This window comes from Dermacentor albipictus, chromosome 5 (assembly GCF_038994185.2).
Source record: "Dermacentor albipictus isolate Rhodes 1998 colony chromosome 5, USDA_Dalb.pri_finalv2, whole genome shotgun sequence".
Classification (NCBI taxonomy): domain Eukaryota; kingdom Metazoa; phylum Arthropoda; class Arachnida; order Ixodida; family Ixodidae; genus Dermacentor; species Dermacentor albipictus.
In genome coordinates, this window is record NC_091825.1 from 158,710,589 (window position 1) to 158,737,773 (window position 27,185).

The 27,185-nt window shown below is 46.0% G+C and overlaps 2 protein-coding genes across 2 annotated transcripts in view; one reads left to right on the plus strand and one right to left on the minus strand.

Annotated features, from left to right (window-relative positions):
* LOC135916644 (MFS-type transporter SLC18B1-like) overlaps positions 1-15,884 on the minus strand; it is a 74,544-nt gene extending 58,660 nt beyond the window's left edge. The window contains exon 1 of the mRNA XM_065450076.2: positions 15,142-15,884. The gene's annotated coding sequence lies outside the window, so the exon portion shown is untranslated. The remainder of the gene's footprint in view (positions 1-15,141) is intronic.
* LOC135916630 (uncharacterized) lies at positions 1,024-27,185 on the plus strand. Its single transcript, XM_065450046.2, has 2 exons — positions 1,024-3,259; positions 27,073-27,185. Exons 1-2 carry the CDS (start codon positions 1,024-1,026, stop codon positions 27,183-27,185), a joined length of 2,349 nt encoding a protein of 782 aa, XP_065306118.2.

Sequence of the window (27,185 nt, forward strand, 5' to 3'; positions counted from 1 at the left end):
AATCTGAATACTTTCACGACATCGGTGTTATTTTCAGGCGTTCATCAAGAACCTGGTCACACTTAGCAAGATATAAGTCACTTAAGCAGGGAAAAATACATGACCCGATGCATATGCCATCTTCTTGTTTTACAACATTTCCCTCAAGGGTCGCGTATGTCGAGTTAACATAAGAACGAAGAAGTTCTTAAAAGCTGCCGCAAGTCAAACCAGAAGCGTTTTGAAACCGAACAGCCCCAAACATGTCAATGCAGTCAGTTACACATTTCATCACGTCATTCTGCGGGAGAGAATAGTACAGGTCCTTTAAGTCTATAGAAAAAGCGACAAAGTTCCTGTCTTGCCCAACTTTAAAGAATTCCACCACTTGTTCAGACTTAGTTACCAAAAATTTGCGCTCGATCGGCAAGAGCTTTAATTGCTTTTGCAAAAACGTGCTTACAAGTTTCTGCCAGGTTGCAGTCTCTGACACTATCACTGGCAGGGGGTGTTAAGAATTGTTAGCGACCGTCGCGCGTTTCTAGCTGCAACCATGGTTGGGGGCCCGGCGACGCACGAAGAGGGAGCCGGCGAACGGACGAGGGGGCGCCCCGCTGGGCTGGTGTCCCGACCGGCGCCTCGACCCGCAACCTGATCCGTGCCCCGCGTTTTCGGCGGACCGCCTGCTGGGCGCAAATGGCCGGCGCTTCCGAGAAGGACGAAGGCGTCAGTGCGGCCAACGGACAACTTGGATTTTGTATTTTCTTTTCTCTACTTTTCTAGTCACTGCGATGTCTTTTGTAAAATAAACGTTCAGTCTTGAAGCGAACCCCGACGAGTGAGAATCGTTCCTTCGAGGCTCCTGCGTGCGCGGCCGCTGTATACGCCGCCGCCCGAAAGAGTCTCACGCAGCATCAGCAGTTTTTTGTAGTCGCACTCGCGAAGTGACCTCCACAGAGCGTTGGTCGTAGCCCCTTTAATTATTCTACATTTTCTGGTGCCGAAACCCGGGAGTGCTACATCTGGAGTAACTTCGCCTGCATCATGGAGCGACTACAAAGGAAGCAAGCGGCCTTGCGACAAGCCATCGACACTACCATCGCAGCGGCCAGCACCTTACTTCAAGCGACAGAAGCACCAACCGGTGAGCTTGAAGAACATTTGGACATCCTTCTTGAGCAAGCTGAAGAGCTTAAAGCAGTCAACGATGCTATAGAAAAGAAAGTGGACCTACAGGAGCTCGACACCGTATTAACAGAGTGCGCTGCGTACAACTTGAGAATTTGCAACTTGAAAACAAGGATAAGAAGGGCCCTGAGAGGTGGAGCTGCGAGCGAAACAAGATCAAGTACACCATCAGAAACAGGAAATAGCTCTGACCACGTCGCACAGTCAGGTTCCGTCCAGCATGCAGTTACGACGACTCTTCAGCTACCGTCGACAACGACAAGACTTCCGAAGCTAGAGATCGCCAAATTCGACGGAAACCTGCGCTCATGGCACAGATTCTGGAATCAGTTCGAGTCTACCATCCACAACAATCCAGCTCTACATCCAATTGACAAGTTTCAGTACCTGACGAGCTATCTCACCGGCAAAGCAGCAGCCGCTATCGACGGGCTACCACTCAGTGACCGAAATTATGAAATTGCAGTGAAGACATTGATCGAAAGATTCGGAAAGGACGACGTTATCATTGAAGAACATATGTCGAGGTTACTCAACATCCGACCTGTCCATAACATCCTTGACACCGAGAAGCTGCGGACCCTTTATGATGAGATCCAGGCGGGGGTTCGGAGCCTCGAGGCATTGGGTGTGGCGTCGAGCACTTATGGAGTGCTTTTATTGACAGTCCTGCGGAAGAATATCCCGAATGAGCTTTGTCTCGGTTACTGCAGACAGAAGACAACATCTGCAGTCGCGCCAGGAGATGAGCTTCAAAATTTCCTCAGTTTCCTCAAGACCGAAGTAGAAAGTCGAGAGAGGGCCGAATGTGGAACCCGTCAGCAGCTGAGCACCGACAGGCTGAGTCGCCCGATCCGCAAGGATATTCCTGAAAAGAAGGCGTCCGCGTCGGTTTTAACTGCCGTCATGAAAGCTGAAACACAGTGCAAATTATGCGAAGCGAGCAGCCACTCGACCGCCGACTGTGAAGTTGATTTGACTGCGGATCAGAAGAGGAGAATTGTGCAGCGGGAAAGACTCTGCTTTAGGTGCGCCAAGGCAGGTCATCGAGCATACGAATGCCGCACCGCAAGATGGCTTAAATGTAAGAAATGTTCCGGCCGGCACGTTACAGCCCTGTGTAACCTGAATCGACCACCAGCAACAGGAAAGTCGGAAAAGAAGACTGTACTCACTGAGACAATCGTACAGTCTTCGCTGCAAGTCGAAGGCACCAAGAAGAGAACCCGTGTCCTTCTGCAGACGGCTCAAGCGTGGGTTCAGGGTAGGGAGAAGCGAGCGATAGTCAAGCTGATGATTGACGGAGGAAGCCAGCGTACCTTTATCAAGAAAGAGGTTTCACGGAAGATGGGACTGCGTGTGATGGGAGAGGAGACCCTAAAAATAATGACATTTGGAAACGACAAGCCGTCTTCAGGAATGAAGTGCCGCCGAGTGGAGTTGTGGCTGTGCAGTCGACACAGCGGGAAAAAGATCCGCGTTGAAGCGCTCGAGATCCCACAAATCTGCTGCGACATGGTGCCAGCACCTGAGGCTTCTTCCACCGTCAACTACCTAGAAGAGCAAGGCTTCGAACTCGCCGACGGTACGCAAGATGGAGCAGAGATAGGGCTGCTGCTGGGATCCGATTACTACTGGGAGGTCACAACCGGTGGTGTCAGGCGCCTGGACAGCGGTCTCGTAGCCGTGGAGACCATTTTTGGCTGGACCCTGCAGGGGATAACGCACACCACAGAATCAACAGCAATGTACGTGTCCACTGTGGGAGTGTTGCGCGTGGCTGTCATCGGCGAGGAAGACCAGGATGACACTGCTGCTCAGCTTAAATCGTTTTGGCAGCTCGAACACATTGGCATTGTCGACGAAGGAGAGGCCGACGTGGAAGACAACCAAGTTTTGCGGGAATTTCGGGAGAACGTATCCAGAAACAACTGCCGATATCAAGTTTCCCTTCCCTGGAAAGAGAATGCTGGCGATTTGGCAGACAACAAAGCCGCGACACTAACGCACCATCTGAAGTACACAAAGGATAGTTTTGCGGAGACAAGAAGCATGCTAAACAACGACGTGTATGAGGGTGATTTGGTCGCAGGTGCCGATACTATAGAGGACACTATGCGCATATGCAAAGAGGCCGAAAATATTCTTCAGATGGCAGGCATGAACCTAACAAAATGGGAGCCCAATGACTCTAACCTTGAAGCAGAATGGTCAGGAGAGTTAGGCAACGAACACGGACTTTCAGCACATACCGTAACTAAGATCCATGGCGTAGAGTGGAAACCGACTACAGATGAATTCACGTTCGAAATGGGTTCTCTAATAGACTTTTTAAAACAGCGTCAATACACAAAAGGCTTCTGTCTACAAGCGACGGCTCGCATATTTGACCCATTTGGATTCCTTGCTTCCATCACTATCACGACTAAGATTATGTTTCAGAGCCTATGGGAACGAGGTGCTCAATGGGATGACACACTTCCGTCAGACATCCTCGAAACGTGGAACAAGTGGTGTCAACAGCTTCCTGACTTAAGAAAAGTTTCCGTTCCAAGAAAATCAGGGCTGCGAAAGGTCGTCGGAAGAAGTGGTTTAAATAATGACATCTTTACCACCATACTCATTCAGATCGAGGCGGTTGTTAACTCCCGCCCGCTCACGTTCCTTCACTCAGATGCGGGGGAGCTTCTGCCGCTAACGCCATCGCACTTCTTAATAGGGCGCCGAATGACAGGTTTGCCTAACACTGGAGAAACAGCCGCCAGCGAATCTATGAAGGCTGCGCTCATAAAATGTTGGCAACACCATATGACACTTGTCGATTCACTCTGGAGACGATGGAGGCAGGAATACCTACTAGAACTTCGCTCTGCTCATGTTACCGCTCAGCGCAAAGAGAGAAGCATAAGGGAAGGGGACATTGTCCTACTCGGAGAAGAGAAGGTCCCGCGACAGATGTGGAAGCTGTGCCGGGTTGTCGAGACGTTTCCTGGAAGGGACGGCCGAGTTCGAGCATGCAAGATTTCTCTGCCGGACCGAAAGCTGCTAAGACGACCGGTTCAAGCCCTCTACCCGCTTGAACTAGGGGAGGAATGAGCCGACGCTCATTGCGGGGGAGGTTGTTAAGAATTGTTAGCGACCGTCGCGCGTTTCTAGCTGCAACCATGGTTGGGGGCCCGGCGACGCACGAAGAGGGAGCCGGCGAACGGACGAGGGGGCGCCCCGCTGGGCTGGTGTCCCGACCGGCGCCTCGACCCGCAACCTGATCCGTGCCCCGCGTTTTCGGCGGACCGCCTGCTGGGCGCAAATGGCCGGCGCTTCCGAGAAGGACGAAGGCGTCAGTGCGGCCAACGGACAACTTGGATTTTGTATTTTCTTTTCTCTACTTTTCTAGTCACTGCGATGTCTTTTGTAAAATAAACGTTCAGTCTTGAAGCGAACCCCGACGAGTGAGAATCGTTCCTTCGAGGCTCCTGCGTGCGCGGCCGCTGTATACGCCGCCGCCCGAAAGAGTCTCACGCAGCATCAGCAGTTTTTTGTAGTCGCACTCGCGAAGTGACCTCCACAGAGCGTTGGTCGTAGCCCCTTTAATTATTCTACAGGGGGAATTGCGGCTTGTGCGTTTTGGCTGAGATGGTTTATCCCAGTGTATTAAAAAAGGCACGAGGGGGTACCTTAAACTGTTTTTCTCAGCCAAAGTGTAAAAACGCATCAAATGGAAGCACTGCAAAAGCTAGAGCAAAGAAAGTTGCTTTGGTACCATACATTCATTGCAATTCACATAATCTCAGAAGAATAGCGGCAAAAGCTGGGCTGGACATGCTTTTATCTGCCCCTGAACGTCTACAGAAGCTATGCAAACAGGTTAATAGAGAACATAATAAAAGGCACGCATGCTTTACTCAGCATCGCAAACAACTGGGAACCTGCACTAATAACGTTGTCTATGCCATTCCACTTTCGTGCGGAGGAACGTATGTTGGCCAAACCAGCAGATGCATCAATGAGAGATTAAAAGAGCATCGATATAACGTCCTTAGGGGAATCTCGGGTCATTTGGGTATTCATTGCCGAGATTGTTCCTGCAAACGCACGTTTGAAAGTACTTCCATTATGTATAGGGTTCAAAGCAGGATGACAAGGGAGATAGTGGAAGCCTGCGAAATTGCAAAATTACAGGAAAGGCGCGTGAGCAAGCCTTCAGTGTCGCTATCTGAAAAGGACATGCGGTTCCTCGGTTTATCTTTGTAACCATTGCAGTATATGTTTTCAGCATGCCTTGCACACTGGGACGGTTCATCGATATGCACCACTGAATGTTTTTTTTTTTTCCTGTCAGGTTTGTTTCCGCTCGTGCGGTATATATACGTCGATGCGTGTGAAAATAATATCTGTAGTTGAAAGTGAAGCGCTGTGTCCGCATATGTGTTTCTTTCTACATCCTCGTTCAGTCGCGCTTATACACCATATCATGTGTTGCACCGTAGTTTTTATTCTGCTGGCAGTGCACATGCGCTGAAAGCGCCTGGAGACTATGACATTCGTCACAAGTCCTTCCTACTGCTACCGCTTACGGATGTTCACACGCCTGCACTGTGGTATTCTCGGCGTTCTGGCGGCTTAACTTTCTTGTTGTTCGTGGCGATTTGATGTTTCCTGTATCCGCACGTTCATTGCTTCAGTTCGCTCTGCAGTCCTCTAAGAAAAAGAAGAAGGGAACTGCCGGGTAACTTGCGTTATGTGAACAAAGTACTGCGCATGGTAACAAGAAACATAAGGTTACCAACGCTCTCTTCACTAATGAACACCCTTCTATTGGGCGCTGATGAGGGCAGCATGGCGCTGGCGATGGGCATTTCCAAATCCCGGAACTGACGCCAATAAGTGAGCCTTGACGAAAAAGTTGCAGTTCGCCACATGGTACCTTGATCCTACAGAGAAAACAAGTACAACATTCCCATTTATAGAGCGCCACGCAGTTAAAGATTTTTTTTTTCTGTAGAGCCGGCACACAAGGAGGAAATTGTAATGTAACCATACGTGCGTGATTTAATTGGTAACTCAAAGCACTGAAGGGGGGCCCTGCTTAGACGAATGGGCTCTTCTGAAAGTTGGTAGTCAGTTGAAGAAAAGAGAATGGTTCATATAGGAAGAAGGATGCCTACGGACAGCGAAGGAGATATAACGGAAAGGAAATTTACATGCGCAACCACCATGTGTTGTTCCTGCTACATTTCACATGGATACACGTTCTTTCTGTTTTATACTTGCGTCCACACTGGGTTTCCGCAGAACTAATGTGTTTAAGAAGAAAGCTTGGGAGAAAGCTTGTTTTCTTCATCTGGCTCTTTCACCAGCTAGCTAAAGCCTTCGTAGTAACGATAAACCTGTGGCTGACTTCCTACTTTACATTCTGAACGACCAGAGAGACAGATAGAAAGGATGCATAGAAAGGAAGGGAGGGCATCCAGAGGTAGTTCCCGTTGGCTACTGTGCATGGGGGAAGGAGTAAGGAATAAAAAGGGAAATATACTGGAAGAAAAGAGGGAGAAAGGGAGACGAGCACTAACAAACCGCGTGCTCTAGAGTGGTAGCGGGCGGCGTTCTTAAAGTATATCACGGAAGATCGTAGACTGCGGAAGCCTTAGTAGCGCAAATAAAGCTTTCTGCGTGGATGTTCCTTGGAAACGCTGGTCTGGAACTTTTTGTTCTGCTAGTGAACGATATTGCGATTGGTCCAGCGCCATTCACATCATTTGCCTCTCGTCACTATAGCGCGGGCAACACAGATAATGTCCGAGTGTCTCATCGCAACTGCATGTCTGGCACGTGGGGCTGTTGGTCGTTCCAATAGGGAAGGCATGATAGTTTGTAAATGCGATACCGAGCCCCAAACGTTACAACATGGTCTGTTCAGGTCGTGGTAACCTAGCCGATAGATGCATCTGTACATTCAAAAACAGCGAACGTAAACGACTATGGTGGAAACGATCGAGTCCCACAGGGCCAACGTACATTCGCGGGACATCAATCACCGACCAGCCGCAGCCTCTGTTCGTAAAACCGGCATCAAAACATATTCGCTGCTTTCATGTGCACATCGGGCGGCTTGATCGGCGTGGTCATTCCAACGGATGTTTAGGGTGCCAGCAACATGAAGTACCCAGATTATGGAACGGCTTCAAAACAGTCTCAACAGACACTACACGTAGTTTTTCCGCCTGTTTGAGTGAGCACTTCTGCATGCCCATATGCTTCAAGGATATCGTCACCTAGAAACCACGCGAAGCGGCACACAGGACGTGGTATTCAAGGACGCCGGTAGTACTTTGGCTCATCACGCAGGTGCAGCCTTGCACGCAGTCCCCATTGTTTGCAATTTACCTTGGTAATGAACAACGCGTCCGCGTCTTCACGTGCGTTCATTGCGCAAAGGTAGGGGGGAAACCGTGCTTGCCGCACTCTTCGCTTCCCGCATGCCTGACCCCGCCTCCGCAGTGTATACGAACAGACCCGCATGACGACACGCGCACGCTACGTCACTTCGCGTACGTACGTACCGCCGGATGACGCGTTGCGGGGGCCCTCTGCGAACGTCAAGACGTCCGCGTCTTCTCTACACAGTGGAAGAAGGGGACGGATGCGTGGCTCTCCACTTTGGCGGAGCGCGCGCGCGTCTTCTCCGTCGGCGGCGGGAAGCCATCCATCTGCTTTGACCCCGACAGGAGTACCCGCGCTCGTCAACGAGCAGAGAGGCCCGACTCAATCGCTCTGGACGAACGCCAACCGGGGAAAGGGCGAGGGGCGCTCGACACGCAGGCTTGCCCCCGGAGGTCCTGCTCCGCGGTGAACGAACCGGTACAAACACACCGGGCCCAAGCGCGGGCTTACCTTCCCTGCGTGTCGCGAGCCACGCTTTTGGAGCTAGTTCACCAAGGCGTTGTTCCGGTCTGCTCGACACATTGGCGAGGCTTCTTTCTCTTTACTACGAACAGAAAACGAGCAACATGAGTGTTGCTTGCTGCAGGCAGACCTAACCTTGCAACAGTTGCCGGCAATTAATCCGCTCGAACACCACACTCTTAAATATAATGTTTGTAAACAGCTAGTAAATGCACGCGTTTACTAGATTACTGTGTAAATACATAGTAACCACACACGCACACGCAATCACACGCATACTACCTTCTCACTAGTTCTGTACCAGCCAGTTGCTAGTAAAGCCAGTGAGTGCTGCCGTTACTAGCCAGAAAGGCTTCTTAGTAGATTTTACTAAGTAACTACTAAGCCACTACTAAAGCGCCTGGCCGTGGCCTATTATGCTGTCATTGTGACAGTCTTATGCAAAATTGAGATAAACTGCAGTGTTGTTCATTATGTTAAACTAACAGTTATGTGCGACGTTGTCGCACACATATGCGAAGACAGTACGTTTTACAAATTTATGGAGAAAGCTCTGATTATTTAACCAAATACATAGGTCCTCACCGGTTTAACATGTGCTGCCTAAAATTAGGGCTATAAGTACTCTTGATTTTGATCTTTTAGGATGTGCTGTGTAGTGTCAATGCTTGGTACTTTAACCCATATATAACGAGTGTTAACTATGATCACAAATTCTTCTGAAGCTTGTAGCCAAGCTGGAAATAAAGAAAAAAAAGCTGCCTAGCTCATTTGCCGTTCCATGTGTGTGCTCTTATGTACCGTTATTGTTGTATCGTTATTGTTGGAGATATGTATAACATTCTTACCTGGCGTCAGTGCGCCTTAATGTCTCTGGTAAACATTACCTTTATATACACTTAATTTATGCCTTAATGTATGGCGAACGGACGCGGTTCTCGTTTTCCCATATATATTTATTATTTGACTTTCTTTTGCTTTTACAATAGCATCCGTTTCGTATGCCAATGCAAGCGGCACTTCGAAATCGAATTGGCCACATTATATTGTCCGTAATTGTATTTCATTTGCGTTAGTAACTGCACTACCAAGGTAGCATTTAGTTAGTACTAAGTTAGTGTTTTTTGCTAGCTTCAGCAGGTAGTGAAAGTACTAACCATAATTTTGCTACCTGCACTTACTAAGAAAGTAGTTCTTTTTGGAACAAGTACCGTGTTAGTATATAGTTAGTGAAAATAACGACCTTTTTTTTTACGAGTTCATCTATAAAGCCCGGTTGTGTCTGAAGCCCATCATTGTTTATCTGGTAACATAACAGCACTCGGTAACGCAAGAAATGTCGACCCATGCAGCTTATCAACAAGACTCCCTTCACAATGGAATGCGAGCAGAGAAATCACTAGCGTAATTGAAGAGAAGTTACTGCACAAAAACGATTCATGCTTTCAGTGTCTGTTTTTTTTTTCTTTTTTTTTGCGAGCACTGAATTTACTGCCGACACGTAGGACTGCGCTGCATGGTCGAATACTCTGAGAGGCAGCTCAACAAATAGGGTCATCGACAACTTTTCTCACAAAGAACATTGTTACCAGCGGCACTTGATAATTCGCAGCTATCTTTGTTGTTTTCGAGCAAAAGCACGTCACACAGACGCACCCCACCCATGCCGTTGTGTGAATAAGCTAATCGGTTTGTGCGGCATCCCCGCCCGAAAGTCGGCGTGCTATGAAATATAGGTATTCCATAATTGTCACAGCCACTAAAATGCCAGTTGGTTGTATACGCTTCTTTGCAGCTTACAACACAAAATCCTTTGCTCCTCTCGAATGCACGTGAAGTTAGCTGGCACAACCTTCGCCGAGTTGTCGTTCAGGCGTCCACGGTCCTGCCGTGCAGATTAGCAGATGCTCCTATTCTATGGGCGCAACCTGGTGTACTGTACTAAAGGACTAAAGGGCAAACTACGGAGTGCGTACCTGTTGCGCAACTTAGCGAAAAGCAAAAAGCGCGAACATGTATGACCAACTCAGATGTACCATCAACTTCTCCCGGGACAAATTGCAGTTAGACGTACATCTCCGTGCCCTTTGTTTTTCCCTACGGTGCCAAACAAAAGAAACCACCTACACCACTGCTGGGGTGCAGTGCTTTGAGCACTGTATTTGCGGGTGAACCGATCAATGCACACAGCTTTCTTTACCTTTCGCTCTTCTTGTCTGGTCAAGCGCTAATGCACAACATCTATTTTGATCAGCGTTCAAGCGAAAAATGTGCAGTTTTAATGTTTGTGCAATGATCGACGCATTTTCTTTGCCTTAAATAAAAGGTTCTTGCTATGACTCATTTTGCTTCTATAATCTCGAAGACAGTATACGTATGTACACTACAAGAATGCAGAGCGCAAACTTTTTCTGGCCGGATGGGAAAAAGCCATGGCACGCGAGCTGTTTAAGGTTGTGTTGGGAGAGATCGGGTCATGAAGTAGCGCCGGGAATGGGGGCGAACTAAGACAAAATCGAGAGCTGCTTGGCTTGCAAGCAAGCGAAACCTTCAGCGCTCATTGCCGGCCTCCTGGGCGATATGAGGAATTAGCAAATTAGCAATAGTATTTCGCGCTTCTACACATTCTGCACGCAAATTTTTACGCATTGAATTGTACAACAAATTGTGCGGTAATAGGACTGCTTCCCGTGGGGACTACAAACAGGAGATCCTTTTTTCCTTAGGTAGGTGTGTAAGAAGGATTAAATTGTGTTCAAAAGGAGAGAGAGAGAGAGAGAAAACATTTATTGGTAATGAGGTGGGGCGGCTTACTTATAGGGTGAAGCCCTCAGTTCAGGTTTCCGCTGGCTGGAGAGGTTTGAAGCAGTGCAGCGCCAGCTACTCACATGCAGGGTAAATGTATGTTTGCTTTAAAACGAATAAGTTAACGTAAAAACAGCTAAACATGACCCTTTAGCAAGCGCTACCACTGAAACATCCATATTCATGCGATATGTGTTCTCTACGCATGCGTCTACGGAAACAAAAGAGAGATTGTATTTGAATTAACGTAATTTTGTGCATTCAGAAGGGCGCTGTCGAGATTTCGCCTTCTCTTAGAGAAACTCTGCTCTGACGAAAACTCACCTTAGTCGTGAGATTCCCTCATTCATTTGGCATGGTTATTTTTTTTCTTTGTTTTTTCTTATTTTTTTTTCTCTTGCCGTCGAAGCAGCTCCGGTCTGACAACGTTCTTAGTAAGACAAAGAAATAAAAATTTCAGAACAACCTTCGGAAGGCTGCAAAACAGCTTGGAGAAAAGCGCGTCCAAATCCGTAGCTCCACTAGCATGAGGAGATATCGCGAGACCATCTTTGTAGACGTAAGCGGCACTGTAGCAAAATAGCACTAGAAAATTTTGGTAGCGTCATTTTTACGTAGCAGTGTACTGCGTCCTTACAAGATGTGTATACGTGTGTGGGCGAAAGATGTGCGTGACTGCACATGCGTTTGTGTGTGTGTGTGTGTTTTCGTAAATGTTCGCGTATGTGCGTGTGGGCACACAAACACGCATCATTTGCCAAGCTCATGAGCCTTTCCGTTCATTGTACTGCATGCCATCGGTCAGCCACGTTCGCTAATAATATGTCAGTTATGACGAATAGCTGGCGCCTGATCTTCCGAACAGTTCTAGCGACAGATTCTTCTTGCAGATACGGTCCCCGATTTTTTAAAAAATATTTTGTTGCCTCGCAGAAGTGGCAGAGATTGAGAATTCGTTTAACTGAAGACAACGAAATTCAACTGAACTGAATAAATAGTAAGGTCATTAGGAAATGGTGATACGAAGGTTTAATATCATCACAATATCATAGTTATTCCCATTCAAGTTAATCTCTATGTATAAAAACTCTGTTTCCATTAAGAATGAGTTCCTTTTATAAAGTCTCAACCTGACTCGTTCGATTCCATCCTACAATACACGGAACAAAATGTCATGGTGTGTACCTTTCTGCCGCACAACACACGGTAAGCAGTCACTGACATATAATTCATCACATTATCTCAATATTTTGCAAAAGAACAACATCATACTTGAAGAGATTTCAGGGCATAAATTAGTCAAACTTTGTCGCATGTTTGAATGTATATAGTTCGCGATTAGAACATATATATAGCTTCGTGTACCTTCATTCTACTTGTATCTCGGTTGATTGTAAATGAGTTTCCTGTGCACAGAATATGTGGAGTAGTTTTGGTAATATAACGTCCAGTGATAGTAGAGGCGTAACTTCATGCATGTATCAGATGTAGATATTTTGTAGCTGCATTTCTTTTGTGTTTGTGAGTGCGTTCTTCCCCTGTTGTGATCAGCTGCTGGGCTATACACCCCGGCAGAGGGTGCAGGGTGGCTCTCGTGCTACAACAACGCAGCTTTTTGCGTTGCGTCCTCTCCCCTTTGTTGCTGATGTAATCTTGAGAGAGTTAATACAATATATTGTATATTGTAAGTAATGATGACTTTTTTTTAATGGCAGCTTCGTTTCTTGTGAAGACCTGTACACTGTGAGATGTAAAAAACTGTATTTTCTAACCGACTGAGGGCATTATTGTTCTGGAAAATTGTAACGTTATATTAAATTTTATATGACTTAACCATATGGGCTCATACGGGTAAAATGTCAGATAGGAAGAAGACAGTTGGTACGTGCTCCAGTGTTGGCACTGGATACGTCAGGAAGCACGCTGGTGTAGCATTAGGGTTGCCAACGCTCTGTTATGGGGCAGGCTCTATAAAATGTTGCATGCATATAGGGGGTGATCATTTTTAAGTTTTATGCAATTCTTAAATAGCGTCTATTGCATATACCATAATTTTACTCCGTCAGCCGGATTGTTCAGAGAAGCGGACATTGCTTGCAAAAAAAATATGAACACATATTCAGATAAGTAAAAAAAAATCGCTAATTAAGTTCCTCATTGATTACATTATATACGGCACGTACTACAATTTTCTAATTGTAGCCGGTGAGATTGCCAGACGTATTCATTTCGAATGAATTTCCAGAATGACACCAAATATAGGATATGCGCCATCAACGTCGCCGTGAAAATGCACTGTTGTTCCGCTTATACTTTTTAACAAAACGCTCTTTGATGCATTGAAGCACAAAAGCATCTAGAATGTCCATGTATTTCGGTTCACACTTTGGAAAATAAAATCCTGAAGCAGGTGCAATATCTTGGCAGTTCAATTCAAGTGCACGCGTCTTGCAAACTCACAGGCTGCAATTCGGAAATTGCAATATGTGCCGTAAAGAAATTACTTGAGGAGTTATATAGTCAATTTTTGCTAATTCTTTGAATATGTGTTTCAAATTCGCATGCTAGTAGTGTCCGCCTTTTCGAATAATCCAGCTCATCGACATCAATTATGCTGTTTACTGCAGGAATTATTTAAAAATTCCGTACAACTTAAAAATGATTACCCTGTATATAACCTTGCCGTGCAATCACAGGTAAATTGCTGCCGAAACTTTGTGGCGTGCAGTAAATGCAGTAATCACGAGTGGATTCTTTTGCGTTGGTCTGGAATCTATTTTGAACACGTGAGGCATATTGCTCAGCAAGTCAGAGTATAGCGCACGTGTAACATTGCTGAACTAATATGTGAAGGCTTAGTTAAGTTCGGGTGGGTGGTCAGGGACGATATCAGCTTGCTTCCGGTTATATTGTTAACTTCGTGTGCGAAAATGTAATTCCCGCCTAATATTGTTAAAGAGAAAACAGAATGTAGCACGAGCTGTATATAATGTAAATATGGAAGATGCGAACGACAAAACCGAAAAAAAGAAAGGAAACGGAATCCTCTGAATATCTCGAAAGCGAATGAGCACGCTGCCACGACACAGGGCTACTTGTGCGGGATGTGTTCGTTAAACCTACATGTAAAGCAGTCATTTCATCTCTACTTCCCCCTTGCACCGTTTCCTTCCTTTTGGTATGAATACTGCAGGCTTGAAGACAATTCTGTGCGCAGCACTAGGTTCACATTGATCGAAGAACGTAGTTACTCAAATACCATGTGCAACGCCGTAACCAGTTAATTCTATGTGGTAAGCAATGTATCTCTTTCGATTTATATTTTAGCTATATAAGGGCTAACGTAAATGTCGTCGCTACAGGCGTTGCTAATTTTCGGCTCTGTTATTCCAAGTTGTCACAGCTGTCACTCTCATCTCTTTGACCAGCGCAGTGTGACACTTGGTTGTTCTTTCAAGGAAACCGCCAAGAATACGTGCACAAAACTGTAATGTCACCTTCACTCTCTGCAACCTGGTGAACTATCCTGCGTTTCCGTAGCTTTCTTTTTCTCTCTCTCTGCAGTACAAGGTCTGGTTTCCGTAGAGATGAAATAACTTACTGCTTTACAATGCAGGGAAAAGCCATGAACTGTGCAGTTAGAGCACTTAATTCTGATTGCATTGGTCGCACATTTTATTACTACTGGTGTTCGTACTGTCTTCTAGAAAATGCTAATGCTTTAAAAATTCGAACTTTAGCAAACATACTCAGAATGAAACAAATGCGTATAGTTTTTAACTTCTATAACAGAGTAATTCTGAAAACATGCAAACATTAAAGAGTATCTAGAGTTCAGTTTCGCTTGAGCCTAACAACCATCACTTGTTTTTTGTTTGTTTGTGTTTCTTTGTTTATTGTTTTGGTTGAACTGGTTGAAGCATGCCAGAATTCACATGCAGCAAAATATTGTTATGATTACTGTTGGTAGTGCGTAAAAGTTACGTGGAGGATGAGCTATTGCACAACAGTCACAGCGGCGCGTTTTTGATGCCATCGGCATTGTTGCAATCAACACAACTTCCACTCCTCACTGACGTAAACGCCAGCCTGTAGAAATACTTCTCGGTAAACTGTGATGCAAACGACGTTGTCTCGCTGCCGCGTGCGCATTTCCGACTGTTAGCTAAGGGGTCAGTGTTCCCCCGGGAAAGGGCTGCATGAAGGAGGCGAAACTGGTGGAAAAATCAGCACTATAACCAAGCAAGCAAGTTTCAGGACTCACACGTTTCCGTCGGCGCTCCTTTCTGCGCAACTCGTCCCACCACTATTCTTCCGACGGCCGAATGAAGAAAAAGTAGACACGGAATAAACTAAACGAAAAAAAATAAAGAAGTCCGCCAAAAGAGTCCGAGGAGGAATGGGTTCTTCTTCTCCGACGGGACAGGTTGGTTAAGCCCGACAAGGTCGCCGCCGCTAAACGTCGCCGCCGCTAAACGTCGTCCCCGCGCGCGTCGCGCACGCGTGCGCTCTTCTTCAGCGCGCGCTGTGGTGACGTCGCGTCTTTCTTGGCAGCCGTCCCCCACTCGTAGCAGCGGCGGTTGGTCGCCCTCCCGGCGCAGAGGCTGCGGGAGGAGCTTTGTGCGCCGCTCGACCACGGGCGTCTCAGTCGCTCAACTCGCCGGGGCGACTCGCGAGGCGCTTCTCGTGGGGCGCTACGCGCGCCTCGACTCCGCGGTGTTGCCACAAGTGCGCTTCTCCGCGGAACAGCAACGGTGCTGCGTTGTCGGCCCGCTGAAGGCCGGGCATGTCGACAGCGCGGTGTGCCTGTTTTGACTCAGGGTAGCTTCGCTGTCGGGCTTCGGCCCGACTTCCCGAAATATCGCATTCCTTCGCGGAGGAGCCAGTAACCGCCGAAACAGCCAAGGCGGGCCGCTGCGCCGTCGACGCTTAACCTTTCTCTATGGCTTAACGTCGCACCCACCCGCGGCTTCTCGAAGTGGAAGAATCGCTGCGCTGGCGAGCGCGCTCGAGAGTTGGTTAGCGGGGGAAGAGTGGCGTCTCCGCTTTCCGACCAGTCGCCGGCATGCGAGAGAGAGAGAGAGAGCAGCAGCAGGAGAGGGTGCGCTTACGGAGGGAAAGACGCTACGGCGCGTTGACGGACGTAAACGTCTGATGCAGACCAGATCGCTTCCCTGATCCTTTTTAGTATTTTTATATTGTATTTTTTTTTGCCGTGATCAGCGCGAAAATCATTTGCGATTATGTACGTATGTTGCCCTGCTGCAGAATCTCATACCGTTCAAGGTGCGAGATTCAATTTCTAACGAGGCAGTTTCAGGCAACCAAGGAATCCCTGACGCCGTAGTCAGGCTTCACACTATCAGAATCGATCCTTAATTGTTTACTAAAATTGCCGCGGGGAGCCCGAATTAGTTTGCCTAAACAGTGGATGGACCACGTCATCAACAGATGGTGAATGGCTCATTAAGCCACTTTAACTGTTGTGTAGTTTAAAATCGCTTCGCCTTCTCTAGCTTATTTTCCATTTAATATACATATATTTTAAGGTTGCGTAATAAATCAGAGAATTTTCATAAATGCAGAATAATACATTATGATGTTTCAGACATGGTGCTGTTTTCTCTACGTTATGAGTACAAAAGTCGGCCACTATATGATCGTTTCATGTACAGAATTAAGTTGATGCAGTTAAAGCAGTTTCGTTCTTGGTTGGTGGGATATTCGTATGCCGGCTGAAGTCGTTGTCCGTAGGGAAGCCCTATTTTGCCCGTGATTACGCCATAACAGGTCTAAACAGCTCATATTAAAGTGGTGCCCAGTGCCATCTGCTTCACCGCGTTATCACATAATAACAACTAATAATTAGCTATGACATTCACAATAACCCGCAGCGGACTCGCCGGAAGTTCGTACCTGATGTTCTTAGTTCTCATAAGTAACACTAGATTTTTACACGCAAACTTAAGACACAAGATAGAAATATCTATATTTGGAATATTACTTTGAGGTGACAGCTTCTTCAACTGCAAAATCTGAGTTTAGTAAAGCCGCGTTAAATGATATGTTCGACAAGCCGTTCCCAAAATCTGCCAAGTAAGTTTGTGCCGGAAATTATGCGCTTAGTGATCGCGTTGTCGAAGGCTTAAAACTTCTGCAGCGCCCTCTAGCGCACCGAGACGGAGCGCTGCTAAGCCAACACCACAGACAGCGCAGAGGAATGCGAGGCGAGGGCTTCGAGAGGCTGCGCGCTGGCGCTTGTTTACTCGAGCTTTGTTCTGAGCCCCCGGCTCGAATCGGAGCCAGCGAGGAGTTCCGCGTTTCCCGGAGCGGTGCCTCGCTCGAAGGCTACCAATGTTTTCCGACCTGTTTGTATAAACAACGGACGAAGTGTTTAGTCTCATTCCATCACTTTAACCCCTCTTTCTTGACTGATTGGGGATACTGATAACTTTTGGTTTTCTTTTTACTCAAGCTGCGCAAGCAGTCCGAACCTACTAAAACATAGCGATCATTGATTACATATTAGTGTGGGTCCAGTTGAAAATGGTAATTTGCGGTTCCTGATGAACTTAGAGCATGGTTTTGGAAATATAAGCACAGTTGTAACTTAGCTTAAATTTTCAGAACGATATTTTAGGTGCCCTGTCGACCCCGTATCAAACAATTTCGTGACACGTATGACACATATAGAATAATGGCGTTGAATTGAATTCTTGACTTTTACGTGCCAAAACCGCGATTTTATTATGAGGCACAGCGTTGTGCGGGACTTCGGATTAATTTTGACCAGCAGGAAATCTTCGACGTGCTCCCAATGTATGGGACACGTATATCTCGTATCATCGTATGATGAATCATCTGGTATGATGACAGATCGACACATATTAATCATATTTGCTTTCATATAATCATACAACATTATTTTACATGTTTCGCATGTGGCCTCATGTGATCCTACACTATTATTGGATATGTGTCACAGGTGGTCTTATATGATCATACAAGAATATTGGATAAGTGTTTTATGTGTCATATTATATTCTTTTATTGGGATCGTATTGCTATAAAGTATTTTTATAGGCCGAAAATAGGACAAAGGTAGGGGGAAAGTTTCGATGTATGATAAAAATCTGTCAAATGCAGATAAGCCCGCTGCATCGGCTCGGTGGTTATGGCTTCTGGGTATGTAGTCATGGTATCGATTCCCGGTAGCCGCATTTCTGCGGTGTAAAAAAAAATCGACAACGAAAAACAAGCGAACAAAGAGAAAACACTCTTGTACCATGGATTCATGGTCCTTATTTTTTTTTAGTGAAACACCTTGCGGAAATCAATTGCGCTAAATGAAGCAAATAAGTATTGTATGCTAGTTAATGTATAAAAATTTTCAGCCACATTAAAAAAAAATAATTTGCTGAGGGTTGAATAAGGAAGTCCATATTCGCACATACTAATCAGTGGTGGTTTCAATTCTCGTAGTGAGGGTCAGGCCGCTGTTGTTACGTTATCCGGCGTCGTTGTATGTCAGGTATTTCTGTATCTTGTTGCTCTTTCATTAGATATACGTATTTTCTAAAACTGGCAGTGACCTTTTACTATTACTCAACTGGCTTCAGCTATTACTTTACACTGCACATGAACGTCTATATACAGCAGATTGTCAGCAATCCAAGGTTCTCGGATGATATCGTCAGTTATGAAGATTTCAAAGAGACGTTTGTTAACCTGGCCTAAAGTAAACTTTATAACGGAGAACGAGATGTTAGCAAAAACTGCTGGTAATCAGATGCCATCTATTAACCTAGAAAGGCCAGGGGATACAAACGCTTGCGTAGTCCTAGAATTTTTGTTTACAACTTGAGAAAGATTAATCGTTGCCTTGGCGACGTCCCCTGCGGGCAACGGAAAACAAGCCCCCTGCGAAACTGGAGGGCAGCAACGCCGACCGTGAAGGGCTGTGCTCGTCGTGAGCTCCACTCGCACGCTCGGTGATATCGTGTTTCAGTTTATCATCGACGGCGCAAGACCCGAGAGAGCGCATGGCGACCTTGATGCCGATGAAAAAGGAGGCTGTCGGAAGCGCCAGATAACTTTGCGGCGGACATCCTGGCACCAGATGTAGTCGCTCGCACAGGCGGTCCTTTATGTTGCGCAATTGCAGCAGTAGACGCAGGACGAGCGAAGAAAACGAGTGCATGAAACGCGATCGTCCAATGCACGAAGAATGATTGAAGACAGGATCGTGAGTGGGAAACAGACACCACCCTGTAACACCTCTTGCCAAAGATCGCCTGTATATACATGGTTTTATCTTTCGCGTTGTCAGTCGAAGCGTTTCACATCGCACTAGGTGAATTACGAGCAATGGCCAGGATATTCAGGATAATAATTTATGGGATGCTCAAATTTGGTTTGGTTTGGTTTGGTTTGGTTTGGTGCCTATTCTTATAGCACAACCCACTACGGGGGATTCGCCATGAGTCGGGCGGCAGTGGGTCGAAAAAGAATAAATACTTAAACAGATTTTTTTTTACTGAAAATGAGATAATAAATGAATTCCAATCGTTAATAATAATTTTCATGCTATAGTTTCTTAAAATTAGAAGTTAATATTTTGGGTTTCTTGTGGAAAATAAAACAGTAAAATTAGCATGAAAGTCTTCTTGTTTCCATTACAAAATTATATATGGCATCACATACGTTCCTATTACAGTGTCCTAGTGCCGGCGCCCCCAGAGACAGAATGATAGGTCGTGTAATGGCTGATACAAGTTGGCGGAAGGGACCTTCTAGAAGTCGTTTTCTATGCACATTGAACCTGCGACACTCTATAAAAAAATGATCCATAGTTTCGGATTCATTGCAGTAAAAACATTTAGGCGAAGGTGCCAAACCAGACCTATGGGAATATAAATTAAGCCGTGGTATTCGGCAACGCATACGCGTAAATGAAACTTCAAATTTTCTTGTTGCACACCATCCGCTGTGCCAAGGAAATATAAGGTGCTGAAAATCGGCGTTATCTAATACACATGATTTAGCATGTTCTTCTTGAATGGAAAATTTTTTAAAATCTTGCAGAATTGACGTATGCCGAAGGTTTTAGGATCCTCGGTACCGGGCCTTTAAGAGATGCCGCTGCTAGTGCGTCTGCTGACTCTTTTAAAGTGAGCCCCACGTGCCCTGGCACCCATACCAGTTGGATGAGGCGTAAATGTTGGGGAATGAATGAATGAAATTCTCGGAGAATGATACTGGAATTAGGCACAGATAAAGCGGAGCAAACAGCCAAGGAGTCGGTTAAGATTACGGCCGAAGAAATAGATGTGGGAAGTTTCCGTAGAGCTTGGATGGTCGCCAATAACTCTGCTTGAAATATTGGCGTAAAGTCTGGTAGTCCAAGAGAGAAAGAACAATTTAATGATGTCGAAAAAATTCCCACTCCGGCCTTCTCTTCACTGACAGAAGCATCTGTGGCTATTACTGCATTTGTTTGGAGGTTTTCAAGGTGGTCGTCTAATAAACTTTTAGGAATCGAATAGGTAGGAGCTTAGCGTTATTGGGAAATATATAGCCAAATTCAACACTTACTGTCGAATTGGGTAAATTTTGAAAAGCCACATCACGGATTGATATTTGTAAGGGCTCTAATAGATTCTGCATAATAACTACCTGGGGACAATGCAGTCTGGACCATTGATTCTCAAAGAATGCAGTTGGTTCTCGAATAAAAATATAGAAGGAGCGTCTCTGGGGAGAAGCATAGATGTGTAGAAATGTTTGGACTGTCAGTATACGAAATCTAGTTTGTAGAGAAGCCAGGTGAGTTTCATGATATAAAATATTATTGGCTACAAATTTTGGAAGGCCGAGACACAGACGTAGTGATTCGCGTTCTAAAAGAACCAGAGGACGTAACTTATACGTAGGACCTCCTGAACATAACATGCATCCAAACTCTAGAATGGGGAGCACATACATACAATAAATCATCAGCAAGGTCTCCTTGCGCATTCGAAAACGACTGCTGCAGACTCTTCGTATTGAACCAACAGCGCGTGCTCCTTTAGATGCGACGTATTCTATGTGTGTCTGCCAATTAAGCTTTTCGGTGTAAATCATCCCCAGATATCTTAAAGAATGTACCTGCGGAATAAACTCCTGGCCATACGACAGTGTTATTCGGATAGGAAAAGTTAAGAGAAAGACAATCATCGCACTTTTGTTGACATTTAGCGACATTTGTATTCCTTTTAGCCAAATTTCAATCTGATTCAAATACGACTGCAAAGTTTTATATAGGCTATGTATATCATTCGATACCGTGAAAATGCGATATCATCAGCGTATACGTATACCTGTAAGTCATGATGTGTCGGGATGTGATTTAGCAAAATATCGAATAATACTGGGGAAAGTACTGCACCTTGAGGAACGCCCCTTGTCTGTTTGTAACTTTCGAAGAAACACCGTTTTGATAGCAATAAAATGTTCGTCTGCTTAGAAAATTTTGAATCCATGCAATTATCTACCATGGAAGATTCACACTATTGAGCCTGTTGATTAAAGTACTGTGGTCGACACTGTCATACGCCTTCGCAATGTCTGATGTCACTAAGGCCGTGTACTGGTTGTTGCGGCGACCGAGTTGAACTCTACTCTCCAAGTCAACATGAGCACACCAAAGTGAGCAGCCAGGCCTGAATCCTAGTTGAGAGTCACTTAATATTTAGTTCTCGCCTATCCACCTATCGATGTGACCATACAGAATTCTCTCGATTAACTTTGCAAGATTTGAGGTCAGAGAAATAGGTCTAATGTTGTCTATTGTATATCCATGGCCTGGCTTTTTGAATAGGGGAATTATTTTGGCAACCTTCCAATCTGGATGAATCCATGCATTTTTAATCGAGTAATTTATAAAATTAAGCAAATCCAGGACAGACAATTCGAATAATAATTTTGTCATTGCTGTAGTTATGCCATCAAGACCTGGGGCTGAAGCTGGCAGCATCTATACCTCTCTCATTAGTTCTTCTAATGTGACTGTTATGTACTCATTAGCTGGTTCAGGTGCCGGTATATGATAGGGGCGAAGTGATGTGAATTGACGCTCTAAGCCATTTGCAATATCCTCCAGTTAATGCACTAATTCAGTGGAAGTTAAGCTAACAGGCTCAACATTTATTGGGGCTCAAACAATCTTTTAAGACTGAAGAAAGCGAAATAGGGCTTTTTTATTACTAGACTAGCGATAGGTAACTGTAATGTTTGGTGTTATAATTTTCTTCCGCTTTGTGAACTGTTTGCCTGAATGTAGCTGCAGCAAAATTATAGTCATTCGAATTACGTGGACATTGATTATACAGTAACTTTCTCCAGGCTGCCTTTCTTCATCTATATTTGCGTGCACAGTCCGGATTGCACCATGGTGAATAAGTACCACCTTAAGTTGACTGCATACTGAACTTGCATATTTTGTAACTGTCACTTAGGACTTGACACAAATTAACTGCCTTAACTTCATCATTTAGGCTAACCTGTTTTTCTAAAGCTGATCGCAGTGAAACTTGAAATTTACTATTGTTAACATAGGTGCGGACATGCTTTTCAACCAAATTAATTGGGCGCGTTATTTCAAAAGTTATTGGAAGATGGGCGCTATTCGTGGCCGAGGTAATAGCAGACCAGGAGGAAATTACACAGCCCGAACTGCAAAAAGTTAGGTATAACACCGAACGTGATTTGCCGGATACATAAGTTGGCGTTCTCGAATTTACAAAATTAAGGTTATTTGACGAAACCCAATCTAACAATCGTTTATCACAAGAGTCGGACCGATAACCCCATGATACGTGGTGAGAATTAAAATCACCAGCTATGATTATATCCTTTCTGCATGCTGCAACCGCGGCATCAAGAGAGCCTGTGTTGCGGACTCCTGTAGAATACTAAACATTGATTATCGAAAATGGGGCGCATCCAGGAAGCGTTACATCCAACGCTAGAATCTCACTTTCAGTGGAGAATGACTGGTGACTAATTTTAGCTCTATGACAAATTTTTGCTGAGATGAAAAATGCTAATCCCCCTCAACGAGAAGGACGATCTAGACGAAAACTGCGATAATTCTTTAAATGATAACTCTTTTCTGTGGATAACCAAGTTTCTTGCAGAATAATCAAATCAGGAGAAAGATCTTCACAGAGATGAAAGAGATCAGCGGCTGCAGCAAAAATGGAACGACAGTTCCACTGCAGCACTTTCAAGCTTCCTATGTTGACGATATTCCGGCAATATTAACTGCCGTCTGTAGAGAGTTATCCTTTAGGAAATCATCTTTTGGTAAGCTCTTATTTTCAATCTATTTAGCTTTTAGCTTTTGGAGGGTAGTAGCTCTCGGGGAGTATGGAGAAGCACGACGTCTACAAGTTCTAGCATCCAAATCCATGTTCTCCATAGTATCTGAACCATATTCGTGACTGTCAAAACCCTCATGTTCTACATGAGTTGCGGGAGCTTCGGAGGCATCATTACTGTGAGGCGAGGCTTCTGCCGATACGTGGTTCTCTATGTTCTCATCGGACACTGTGATTTTAGAAGCAACACTTGGACGCGCAGTAACATGCAAAATTTGCGACAACTAAGAGGTGAGCACTTGTCCAACGGTCTCTGAAAGGTTCGTAAATAAACTGTCAAGCGCTTTTGCCATAGCTTTCTCTACGGCAGCAGCTACAACAACCCCAAGAGATGCATCCATTGCTTTGGAGTAACGAGCAGCAGCTTCAGCATAGCCACATGATTTCTCTAATGAGAGTGCACGAGCTTCACGACGCAAACACCGTTTCAGTTCTATAATTTGTAGAATTTCGAGCTCTTGGTCTCTCGCAGGGCATTGCGCAAAGTCCGCAGGGTGGGAACCTTCACACAAACAGCATCGTTCGCTCTGAGAGGAACACGTTTTTCCATCGTGGCTTTCTTTGCAAATGCGGCACCTAAGCTCTGATCGACGTCTCTTAACACTGTGGCCATATCGCCAACACTGAACGCATTGCACTGGCCGGGGAGAACTTGCTTCCACCCTGTATATTAATGGCCACGCCTTGATCTCTGACGGCCTATTTGTGCCTGCAAAGGTGACAATGAACGGCTATGTGGGGGCTCTCTGATTCTCACAAATGCGTGAACGTCGGTAGATGGAGACGGCACCTACCGGGGAGGACATCTGCAGGACCTCGGAAGCACACAGACTCTCGTCGACTCCACGAACTAGCCCCTTAACGCAAGCTAGATGAGCAGGAATAAAAGGCCTCACTGGGTGATTCGCGAACATTTCGCACTTCAGAAGGTCGGAGACACACGCCTTGTCTGGCGAACAGCATAGAACGCCCCCTCCGCCAAATTGTCGAACATCGGTTATGCTTTGGAAATGCGGGGTTGCTTTCCGCAGCTCTTCTTGAATAACCTTAGGATTCTTCACGCGGATGAATCCCCCATTGGTCGGCACTAGAGCCACTGGAACGCTTTGAATGGCACTGGGCAAGAAAGCCTCTATAGGCATGTCATTAGTGGGAAGCGAAGCCGTCCAGAGGAAAGATCTCTGGCAGGGAGAAGAAAAAGACATCAGGAACTCACAATCAGATTGACGACACAATAAGAGGAAAGTACAAAACAAAACTAAAGAAAATTAAACCGCCCCATTCTTGACCGAATCCCCGCAGAGAACAGGGAACAGAGAACAGCGATCGCTCTGCTTGCACTACTTGCACCACTTCTTCTTCCCTCTTCTTCTTCTTCCCTCAGGCGCTCACGTACACTAGCCATATTCTTCTTTCTCACTTAGCGATTGCTTATATACTTGCCACCGGTGGCGTTCAGCTTCTATTGGCAGCGCTCCGCAAACTCTCGCAAATATTTCAACGATAGATAACAAAGAGAACCTAAGAAAAGGGCGCGTTAGCGCAGGAGAACTTTAACTTCGTTATTGCACAAATTACAGCATGCAGAAAACTAAAGCGGTGAACAGTATTGGGTGGAGTCGTCTATCAGTTGAGAAAAAGGATTCCAAGGTTATACTCAACTTGAAGCAGAAACTAACTTTAAACCAGTCACTATAACAACGTGCATGCTTATTTACTCGCGTGTCTCCTATATTTTGCCGGAGTGAAGATAAATTTTGCTTAAAGGAACAATTGCAGAGGTGGCTTAAATGCAAATGGTAAGTTGTTCGCCATCCGAAATGGTTTAAGATAACAGAACTGTGGGAAACAATAATGACCCGTATTATGCCAAAAGCAAGATTTTATGTTTTCTTTCTGGCGTCATTAATGCACAGACAAACGGTGGTATTAATACAAACGTGCTCGGCTAAGAACACGAGGTTGTCAGCTCAAAGAAGACTAGAGAGGCACAGAATTGAATCTGCTGCTTGCATACACCTATAGTCTGCAGGAATAACATTGTTTCAGTAGTGTCAGAACATTTTCGAAATTGAGCGTGACTTCGTGTCATCAAAGAACGCGCGGTAAATTTATAATTTCCCCTGTGCGTTCGCTGTGGGTTGATACCACCATGGAAGAGTGCGACAGAAAAGTTTCCCTTTGTCAATCGCAAAAAAGCTTGCCTTCATGACGTAAGGGGCACGTGCATAGCAACCAATACATTTATTGTTTGTATCATTGAAATGAAAATAAAAGCAAAGGGAGAAATTTTAGTCACCTTACAGTGACGGTTACACCTTTTTACATAGCAGTAATAAAAAGTCAAAGGCAGTTAGGTATCCCTACGTGGATGAAAGTGAAAGCATTGCGACGTCTTCGTGGTGACGGCTTGTTTTAAGAAACGTAATGATATTGTTTTCGCGTTGCCTTGTATCATTTATCGCATCACGTGCCGCGGCCTCGTTCGCGTACTTGCGTGGGCTTCCAAAGATGCCGGGCGCAGCTACTGACTGAGAAGTCGAAGGTTCCTCCATCGGAGCACCCAACAGAACTCACCGAAACCACCGCACTGGCTGGCAGCACCGCGACGCGCGGCGCTATACTATATAGACCGGTCACCGGCGCGGTCTGTCTCTGTGACCAGGTGAGTTCTTGTACAATCTCCGTCGGAAGTTCGTCCATCGGAGCGCACGACATAGCTCAACGAAATCACTTTACTGCTAGGGGCCACCGAGAGCGGATGCCTGCAACGTCAGGTCCGTCAAACGGTACGTGCTACTCCTACCCAATCTCTCCTACAGCCACTAATCTGCTCGAAAAGCGACATCAGTGCCTAAGCAAGACAGGGAAGGCACCCATTCAGGGCAAAATCCGACCTCTTTTGTGCTAAGAGCGATTATCGGCCAGAGAGGCTCAGCCGCCGAGTTAAGCCTCACTCAGACTCCGCCACTTCGGTGGCACCGCCGGCGGCGCCAGCCGTTAACATGGAAGTAACGGTTGAAGGTCACACCGTAACCGCACAAGAGCTCCAGTCAGACGATTGGACACCAGTTCTATATACAGCCTACGCCTCCCGACCAGCCAGTTTGCGGAAATGACCTCAACGCGCCGAAAACGCTACCTCCGAGGCAGCAAACCCGAACGCCAGGAACGCAGCGCGCGACGCAGCAGCCGCAACCAGCAGCGGCAATGCGCCGGTCCGCCTACCACAGGCGAACAAGGAGGCTCACCTCGCAGTGCAACGCAGTAAGCTGCTACCGCCGCTCCCACCCAACGTTCGCCCACGAGGTGAAATGCGACTCCTAGACATATCAACACCTCGACTCGGGAAGGCAGTGCAGACGCAGCTCCAAATCACTTTACCGGACGACTTTTGCCTGCGCATCCACGCGACCAACAATGCTTTCACCATGGCAACAACACATTTCGCAAGAGGCGAGACTCCGAAGACGCTGACTTCCCTCACGATTGGAGACCGAACCTACCCATGCGCAGCTTGCGTGGCACCCCAAGCGGGAGCTACCAAAGGAGTCATCACAAATGCCTACGACAACGAGACTCCAACGCAAGTCTACCAAGACCTGGTCAGAAGAAATCCAGAGTACACCACACTAGCAGCTCGACGCATGGGAAAGACGCACTCCATCCTAATCACATTCGACGCAAGCGCATTCCCGAACTCCATCAAATACATGGGAGCCATCCACCGCTATATCCCATACCGTGGCAGTCCGGATGCCTGTACCGATTGCAGACAACCTGGTCACCATCATGACGTATGCCCAAGCCCCAAGACCAGTCTTTGCCCCCGCTGTGGAACACAACATCCGCAGCAAGAACCTCCTCGCACGCCCAAGTGCATTCTGA